Here is a 10427-nt window from a genome sequence, read left to right on the forward strand (position 1 = left end):
CATGGGCTGGAATTTTAAAACCTGATACATTTTTACTGTATTCTCTTTTTGTTATTTTCCCCTCATCTCAACCTGAAAAGTCATGTTCTGCCATCTTTTATTTTTAATTTTTACTCCAGGACGTCCTTATTCACAACTTTTTCCAGTGACTTGAATTTACCTCCAGCATATTCGTGGATGCTGATACTAAATGCGAAAAAATTTCCGATTCTTTTAATGGAAGATAATATAGCGGGAATCTGCAGTCTGCCACCACATAATAAACATAGGGCAAGAAATTGCGTCTGTATAATTTGGCAACTTATAAAAGAATTGAACATCACAGAGAGTTTAGGTTGAATGATTCAGACACTTCGAACCATACTATATTAGTAATGCTGTCCAGTTGAAATTTGAGCGGTCCATACAGTTCTGAGCTCCAGTGAAATTATTTTTTTATGATTTTAGATTACACAGAGAGCACATTCCTGTTTCAATTTACTGCATTTTAATTTCAGCACAGAAATAAGAAAAAAGAAGTTAAGATTTTTATCCAACAAACTTTATTTCGAGTTCAGGCATATTTTCAAAAATCTGATCCATATAAGATTTAATTGAATGGTAATTCAGTGAAATTAAAAACACCTCTGAAACCTGAGATTCTTTTTTTGATGTACCCTATAGTTTCTGAATTGCATTTTTCCCTCCTCAATATGTTAAAATCGAGGTGTTTTTTTTTTTTAGTAGGAAGTCAATTTACGACGATCATTTCAATAGATCTTATTTTCAAAAACTGAACTCATTAATTTTGATTATAATTAGAATAATAAATATAAAAAACTTTTTAAAACGATTTAAGCAATGCATTGTAATAGAAAAAAAATATTTTTAAATTAAAAGATCGTAAGACAAACAATAATCTAAAAGCATGAGGCACAGGCAGAAGCGCTCTGAATAAACTGGAATTGCAATCAAAATTATAATGTATATTTAATTCTAAAATAATAATTGTCTTTTTTTTCTTTTTATCACATGCATTGTAGCTTTATAGCCTTCTGTTGATTTCAGCGCCTCACGTTTTTTTTTTTTTTTTTTTTACCTTTAAAGAATTTGATGAAAATATTTTTCTTTATCAATACATTCATAGAAACGCATTTTAAAAGCTTTTTTATTTATTATTTTTTGTTTTTAGATTTCAATTCTTATGATATTCATGAAGGCTTTAAAAAAGAACGTAAAAAACTGCCTTTACCAGCAATGAACCGCCGTACGGACACCACTATATCGAATTTGTCGGCTTTCTCTAAAAATATACCCATGTTCTGAACAGTCATAAAAATTCCATCGTGAAAAAACTTTCCTTCCATTAATTTTTTAGATTCCTAAGAATAAATACTCTAACTCCAGTAATAACTATACATATTCCAAGAATAAATTTGATTCCATTCTTTTTATAATATTCTGAATTTTACACTGGGATTTTTAAAATCAAAAATATAAATGTCAATACAAAATCATAAGATTCTGATATAAATACTCCAAATAAATTAGAGTTTTAATCACACTTATAATATACTTTAAATTTCAAAAAATATCCAAGAACTTTTTCTCGTGATTACATTATGTTTGTATTTCTTTGTAATATTATTTGTTTTTCCATTTATATATATATATATATATATAATTTTTACTTTTTTGCTACGCTAATTACATGGTATTTAAAATCTTTTTATCCTTAATATTTTAATTTTTTTAGTCATTTTTAACATATTACATAATTCACGGTTACAAATATCATGGAATCTGTTGTTGTTTGCACTTCTATAAGCCCGTTGACCTCTTGGAATCTAAATATTAATATTTCTCTAAATTGCATGTGGCGCCACTTCTGTTAAATCAACGATCAGTTTAATTAATATATTAATTGATAATTAAGAACTCTAATATTATTAAAATACTCTACTATCATCGAGAACCAATAATCCTTTAAAAATTCAAAACACTAGTACATAAGAAAGTGAATGAAAAACCAGTCACAAAATTCCATCCTTACAAAATGAAACACACAAAGTTTATAAAAATATTTTTAAAAATTAATTTTCTTTAAAAAAAAAACTCTGCTTCTGGTTATTGTGAGGGCGCATTCGGTCAAATACAAGAGGACGCATTCGGTCTACTTACAAGATTCTAGACTACCGCCAGGCCTTTGGAGTGAATAGGATGAACTTATTGAGCGGGTATTAAAAAGAAAAGAAAAGCAAGAATCAGAAGAGACGAAAGACGATAGAAAAGTTGAGATGGCGCGCAGTTAAAGACAGAAAACTGTTCAGGAAATCCATGTTATTTTCGTTTTCGCAAGGACACTATTCCTTTGTAAATTACGTGATGAAGCATCGCCAAGAACGCTTGAGAGTGAGAGACAATTAAGTGGTTGGAGGTTTTTCAAAAGGAACTAACTATTTTGTTAGGTTACATTCGTTTGTTTGTTTTTTATCCCCATCTTGTCCTTTTGTAGAATAGAAAGTCTAACACAAGAAATGTCATGGATTTTCTATAGTATAAATTTTTGTTGAACTACGGATTTTATGAATACACTAGTAGCTTCGAATCAAATTAAAAATGGCAGCTGTTTTTCTTCAAATAAAATAAAAGATTAAAATTCACATTTTAATAACGATAAATAATTTAAATTAAACTGCATGAAAAAAAATTGTAATAGTCTCTTCCAAATAAAGTTATGTATTGTTACGGTAAATCAGTTTGATTGCTAACTGAATGAAAAAAAAGATGCAGTCTTACTATCATATTTTTAAAAAATAATAAAAAACATGTTTTATTAAAACAGAAGGAAAAAAAATGTTAAGTCAAACAAACTTACGTACAAGAACTTTTCTTCTATCTACTGTGAGGCACGTAATGGCAGGCTTTTAAGAATTTTCCTTTAAATGCACTTTTGTTTGCTTTTTGAATATGGTAACTCTTTAACATAGATTTTTACTTCATGCAATGCATATCATACAAGCGATTTCTTTAAAATTTTTATTGAAAGTAATTCGTTATCAGGTCAATCAACATTATGTTGAATTAAGGTTAAGGTTTTACAGTGTTTATTTTCAAGAATCAAACTTATCAACTGCAGCAAATGAAACACAAAGTAACAGCATTCTAGGATTTATTATTATTTTTTTATTTCACAGAATATAATCTTGATCCGCCTCTGATGTGATCAGTTACACATACAATCAGTTAAACTTGATTTTAAAAATGAAACATTGCCGACAAGTGTTATCAGTTCGGTAAATGAGTGTGGTATCGGCGGTCTAATGCTTGAACCTTTGAAGGTCTTAAGACTGAAGTGAAGATGAGAATTCCAGTATAAAGGGAAAAAGGAAAAAGATCTTTCCATGTGGAGACCGAACGGAGAAGAGGTCAAGGCTTTAGCTATCTATACAAAGAAGATTCAGTTTTATCTGTTAAAGCTTAGATTATTTAATCTAGAGGCGCAGAAAACGATGTCTGCCGACGAAGTTATCAATAATAAAAAGAATGAAATGAATAATTTGACTGGCTATTTCATTAATGATTCAATGACTGCACTCATTTAGTATTACATCTGAAAAGGAACTTGCGCAACAGTTAAAATCTAGATGAAATATCAAATCAGCCTCCTGCATACCAAGTATAAAAGTTTTGAAAGCAGACAATATCCACAAAGTTCTTGATCATTCAGTAACAGATATTTCACCAACTTTTAAAAATAAACTAAGTCTCGGAACTTACTGCACAACATTATGTAGATGAGAGTTGATACACAAAAAAGCTTTCATTCACTATCAGAAAGAAAAATTTAATTATTAAGAACCAACTCAAATCTTCCTGGTTTGCAAAATATTTTACTAAACTGACTGTATTAGAATAATTTTGAAACAGTCTGGCTGTCAGAGGATTAAAAAAAAAAGTCAGTTCACTCTTTCCAGTCATTAAATCATGACAAAAGACAATTGATACCTGTATCTATTTAAATACAAACCTCGAAACTACAAGTGACCATAGCACAGCTGTCTACAAAGAAGTTATTTATGTAACAGGATGTATTTATTAAATATCAGTAACCCAACTAATTTTCAGTTAACCAGATTTATACAGCCTTTAAAATTTCAAGTAACAAATAAATTAAATAGTTCTCTATTCTGAAAACTACCAATCATTGTATTGTGCAGTTGCAAAAATTGTCAACTCCGTCATTCACACATGTAATTTTTAAGGATCTTAAATCCATTTGACCTTTTTCATACTGGAAGAAATAGCCAGTTGTTGAGCAGTTTATTTTTTAAAACTAATTTTAGCTAGATGTGACAGAAAATATATTTTTCCTGGAAATTTTCTTTTTTGAAGACAGCAGTTTTACATCTATGCAATACAATTATAAGTACAAAACAATAAAATAGAATGTTGTTATAAATTGATTACGATACATTTTCTATTTTAACACAATGGAAATTTATTTTCAAACATAAGATCATTCTTTAACTTATTTTATAAAATGATGGAAGAATCATTATTTCAGAAAGATTAAGTGTTACAAGTATCATCAAAGTATCTGCAGAGAGCAAAGAATCTGAGAATGAAATTTAATGAATAATGACATAAGGAACCTTTTAAAAAATCAACTTTAAGTTATCATCAAATTTATAATGGTTATAATTAAACTTGATTATAAAAATTTGTATTTAATGAAGAAAGTCCCCCCCCCAATGCTGGAAGTTCTGATATAGCAATGAATATGAAGACTCCTATAGTTTATATCATAAGAAAACTTTTTCTATCAGCCAGCAAAACCTTCGGAATCCCAATAATAGCAATTTATCACTTGGAATGAGTATCCAGAATAAAGAAAGCAAGTGAAAATATGGAAAAATATGAAAAAAAAGGAAAGTAGCCAATTTATTTTTAATGATGCATGCATTCCTGTTAATATCAAAATGTAATTACCTTATACTAGAAGAATCTGAAAAATTCCCCCCTTTATAAGGGAAAAACCTTGTGAATTCAGAAAGATTTACACACTCTGTAGACTTCTCTCAGAAAGCTTATTATTTCTGACACACTGGTTAGTCGTTAGCTAATTCATCAAAAGGTATATGCTAACAAGTTATTTTGCAACCTCCACTACATTAAAATGTCCTAAAATCAAAACACAATTTGTAGATGGAATTCAAAAATAAATAAAATGAAAAATTAATAAAAAAAGATAAAACTAATATTAAGACATTAAAAATTCATTTACAATAAACAAAATGACCAAAAAATTAATAGGGAAAACAAAAAAATATCTGCTCTGTATAATTCTGATTTTTTTAAAAAAGTTCTTTCTAAGCCCCCCCCCCCTTCCACAATATACAAGTAATATAATTGAAAGGCAGATGATAATTTTGTTAATGCCCTCAATTATTAAAACAGTTGATAAACTGTTTATTTAATAAATCATTGCAACAAACACTTTTAATGGTATTTTTCAGAATTTATGAATGAATGATGAAGCATGTGAAATAAGTTCATTTAAATATTACACCATATATTAGAATAACTATTTGTCTGAAAGATTTTTTTTTTTCAGTTATAATGGATTGAAGTGGACTTACAACATCCATGACTTAAAGTCATATCAAAATTTAGTTCTACTGCTTGATCAAATAAAGAATTGATTATTTAAATGGTAATTTCAACAACTGTCCATTTAAAACATCATTTTATTAACTATTCTCAACATTCTCATAACTGCTAGATAAATGGCCATATTTACTATACAAGACCAAAATATTTACATACTCCAGCTTTCTAATTATAATAATTTACACTATAAGTAAATGTTTTAACATTTAGAAGCACAGGATGCAAGAAAAACTAAATATTCTTATCATAACTACAATTGAAGTAGAAAAAAAAATTCCAAAAAACAAAAACTGTTAATAAGAAATGTATTAGAGCCTTATAAAGTTTTACATATGATTACCCCATTCTAGTTGATTTTAAGAAAATACATGAAACCTAATACGATGTTTCACAAAAGTCTGTTACATTTTTATATGATAAACACTACATCTTGTTAGCAAGATATTCCTTTCTGGATGATAATTGCTATCAAAATATGTTACAACACTGGTTAAAATGAAGAATTTTAAATCATTATTTAAGAGCTAAATATATTTCTAATGAAAAAAAAAGTATATCATCCAGAATCAAAATTTAATATGTGGCAATTTTAGAACTAGAAATATGAAAAAAATATTATGGTATTAAAAATTCCCAGTACAGGGTTTGAATTTCATTTTTATTTCATAAATGTCAGAAAACCCTGGTTATATATTTAGAGTTGTTTAGAAAAGCTGACTGACAAACATCTTTTAATGAAAAAATTGTAATTATTCAATACCTTATATTCTGATCAGTTAGTTGTGTTTAAAATTTTTTTCACATTACATTACTTGTTAAGTACGTAGACAAATTGGCAAAAAATAAATAAAATGCAATTAAAATATTTTTCATTCATTTTCAATCCTTAAAACAAAGAGTGATAGTAAATTATAAATATTTAAAAAATAATTTTCAAATATAATTTGCTTAGAATTTATTTCAGCAATAGTGTTTCAATCAAATTTTGAATTACCTGCCTAAATTTAAATTATTTATATATTATATTTTATGTCAAATAATCAGAGACTTAATAATGATAACTCAGACAGTATGTGTCTAAATATTCATTATGATTATTTGTCATCTTAAAATTTTTAGAAAGAATGTAAATATCAAAATCTAGATTGAGAAATAGAGAGAAGTGACAAATCATATACAAAACAATTAGAGATGAAGAAAAAATATCAGTCAAATTTGTAATCTTTTTCCTCACAGTCCCTAAGACTGTCCAGAACCTCCATATAATATTATGCAAAATTCAAAGATTTTATTGATTAATTTTACTTTCAGCAATACTAATTTATTAATGAAATAATTTTAAATTTTTTTTCTGTCATAGTTTATTTGTTTCTCCTTTATTGTATTAATATAATAATGAATGTATTGAAATCCAGATATTTAGAGAGCCTTATAAATTTTCAATACGTTTTCAATTCTAAAATAGTCCAATAAACTATAATTCAAATCATAGGCACATTTTTTTTTCTGAATTCCAAAAAAATTTGTTGTATATTTAACAAAGCAACCATAATAATTTTACATATAACATCAACTTTCAGCAGATTAAAATTCATCTCTAAGCTGCATTTTCATGGAATTAATCAATTATTTCCTTATATTGATGTTCCAAAGTTAATAATTCTTCTATTTCACTTTGCTGCCTTCTTCTATAAAAATATTTTATAACAGAAATAGTCTTAAGAAAATTAAGTAGCATTTAAAAAAATCTGATGAATAATCATTATGCTGGCTTGGGCCTATGTTTTATATGTTTAATATACAAAAAATTCAAATCAAGCAAGGAATTATTAATGGTAGGAATACATGAGAATTTCTCTTTTAAAGTTTTTATTCTGATATAATATGTCAGCATTGTTCAACTTTCATATATCCCTCTCTCTATCTCAGAAAACCTGCTTACATTTTTCATTTTATTCTAAAGAAATTTATTTAATCACCTGACATAATTTCAAAAACAATTATTTATTGCAAATTTAGGTATATGATAAATAACTCTCATATAAGCAGCAAAGAAAAAGAAAAAAACACGCTATTTCCAAATGCTCTGTTAACCATAGCATTGTGCACAGAAAAATTTAAGTAATGATCATTCACAGTTGACATTAGAAATTATTTTCTTAAATATTCTTTATTATAATGATAACTGCAAAATCAAACATCAACCTCCTATCTTTATAAGTTTATATCCAAGGTTATAATATGTAATGTAAGAAAATGTCAACAAAAAAAGGGGCACAGTGTTAATTGTTGTTTTTTTAAAAAAGGAAGAAAATATCATTTATCTCAAGTTTAATAACTGCTCCAAATTATCTGCAAAAAAAATTTATCTATATAGCATGGCATAATAAGAGCAAAATGATGACTGACAGCAACCATTGTAGAGATAACAATGTTTGAAATCTATTTTAAGAATAATATATATATATATATATATATATATATATATATATATATATAATTTCTTCCAATAAGGTAACAGTTAACAGACTACATATGAATTGGAAACGAAATGAAACTGTGCATTTAATATGAAAACAGACTGAAAATATTTACAGGATAATGCTTTGCTGTATAGAATATTTCAAACCATAAAGTTAATGCTTTAACTTCAAAGACAAAAACGCCAATTTAATATGCCTTAGTAGAAAAAATGCACCTTTAATAAAACGTTAATATTTACAATACATTACAATCAGATCCAACATGGAAAAATATTCGATCACTAATTAACGAATCGAAGCAAATTGCAATGCAATGATATTCTTCCCTGAACAGAACTATTTCAAATCTAGACTGTAAATTATATGCACAAATAATTCTAACAGTTTTTTATTAAATCATGTTCAATAAATTTAATCAAAAAGTTCTATATACAACGCTAAATTCAATATGTTCAAAAATAGCAATGTGATGCGGATCAATTTGAAAACAAAGACTTCTTTCATAACAGCTGGCCTTCTCGGAAAAACAAGAGTCCTATCAGTGATACAATGAATGAAGTAGCAAAATAACTAATCCGGCGATTCTCAGCCAACAAAGAATCTAAAACCGTTAAAAAGATAACGAAACAAATAAAACCAGCAAACCTACAGGCCTCAATATTTACACTCAAAAGATAAAATAGTAAATAAGAGTGCATTCTTTAAGCAGAGGCTCAAAAAACATTTTATCTCAATTATGACACATCGATTGAGAAGAGTTGAGAGTAATTAAATCTGCGTCAAATAATCACCCATCAAGATACAAGTAGGGTATCTCTTCAGAAGTGGCCAAATGCAGGGTTAACATAATTCCTTTTTTAGCCCCCCGCCCCCTCTAGCTAGCGATAAAAATAAAGCGTGCTTTATCTCGAAATTTAATTGGAGATGGCAGAAGTGTGCGTCAAAACAGGATCAAAATATAAGAAAAAATTGGTTCATACCTTGCGATTTGAGCTTTCTTGGCATCTTCTAAGGATTTCACCTCCAAACTTTGGACATTCTTGCCTGCATTTTAGCCGAGGCCTCCATGATGAATATGTCATGTTGAGGCCATGTGATCTGGATTCTTGGCTAGATTGGCTCGTTGCAATACAAGCGAAAGGCGGCAAGAGTTGTATTCCACACTTAAAACTATTGCACTAAAATAGCACGATCAAAGCCCGAGAACGAAAAACTCGTGCACACCAACCCAGAAAAAACTGTCATTATTTGGAAGCGAGCGACGCGCAATATCCCTTCGAGACACAATAACGGTAAGGAGGAGAGAGGAGAACTTTTTTTAAGAGTTTGCGTCTCTTTCACTTCGTTACAACCTGAGGCTACGACTGTGCTCATTTCGTTCGACGGGGGAGAAAGCAGGGAGAACGACCTCCGACAGGGTTGCCGCAGTAAATTCGTCGCCAACTTCGTCGAAGTCTTGTCTCCAATCCGCCGCACATGATTTGGAAGAAACAAAGAGCGCTCCGAAATACTTATTGATGCTGATGTGAGTCGGCATCAGAAGATATTTCTGTTTACTTTTCTAATCTTACTACACAGAAAATCTCTATTGATAAGAAAAATAAAGGCAACTATTAAGCATTGATGGAAAAAATTACTTCGGGAAACAAAAACAAAAAAATCAAATCAAATAAATAAAACAATTCACTAAAATTATTTGAAGACAATATTTAATTCGAGGATTTCATACAAAAATTAATGATATTTATCAGCTTTATATTATTAAAGGACTTAATTTGCCTTAAATTCCTACAAGGAAAAAAATGAATTCTCTTAATTTTATTCAAACGTATGTAAGATAAATAAATATCTCTCTTTATACATTCTATTGCCTGGTGCAGTTTTAACGTAAAAAATGAAATCTTTAATCTAAAGGGAATTGTCCTATTAACTAAATGAATCCTCTTTGTGTTAAAGTATAGAATGCGCTCTCTCGTCATATACTAGAACCTGCCGAAAATTTTCATAAAAGGCGTTGGCTTTTCTTTTTAGAAATTTATAAATATATGCAGTTAATGTTTCCATATGCTTTATTCTTGTAAAAAAAATTCCTTGACCATTTTGTTCCATATAATATTTTCTTAATTTCTACTATAATTTATCTTTGTTCTAATTTAATTCAAGAGAAACAGGGAATGGAATTATTTATGAATACCGTTATTAAATGGAGTTATATCAAGAGTTTCATAAAAACTGTTACTTCGGGCTAAATCGTGATTATTACATAAAATAGAAAGCAATTTTTATTTGAAA

General features: G+C 28.3%; 1 protein-coding gene across 3 annotated transcripts in view; it reads right to left on the reverse strand.

The window, feature by feature from the left end:
* LOC129960941 (protein BCL9 homolog) overlaps positions 1–9496 on the reverse strand; it is a 117275-nt gene extending 107779 nt beyond the window's left edge. For 2 of the 3 annotated variants that reach the window (XM_056074694.1, XM_056074693.1), the window contains exon 1: positions 9116–9496. In XM_056074694.1, coding sequence (XP_055930669.1) covers positions 9116–9140 — 25 coding nt within the window. In that variant the 5' untranslated portion in view covers positions 9141–9496. Of the gene's footprint in view, positions 1–2160; positions 2232–9115 lie in introns of those variants that run through there. The other variant, XM_056074696.1, reaches the window with a different exon arrangement.
* Positions 9497–10427: the final 931 nt, after the last annotated feature.

This window comes from Argiope bruennichi, chromosome X2 (assembly GCF_947563725.1).
Source record: "Argiope bruennichi chromosome X2, qqArgBrue1.1, whole genome shotgun sequence".
Classification (NCBI taxonomy): domain Eukaryota; kingdom Metazoa; phylum Arthropoda; class Arachnida; order Araneae; family Araneidae; genus Argiope; species Argiope bruennichi.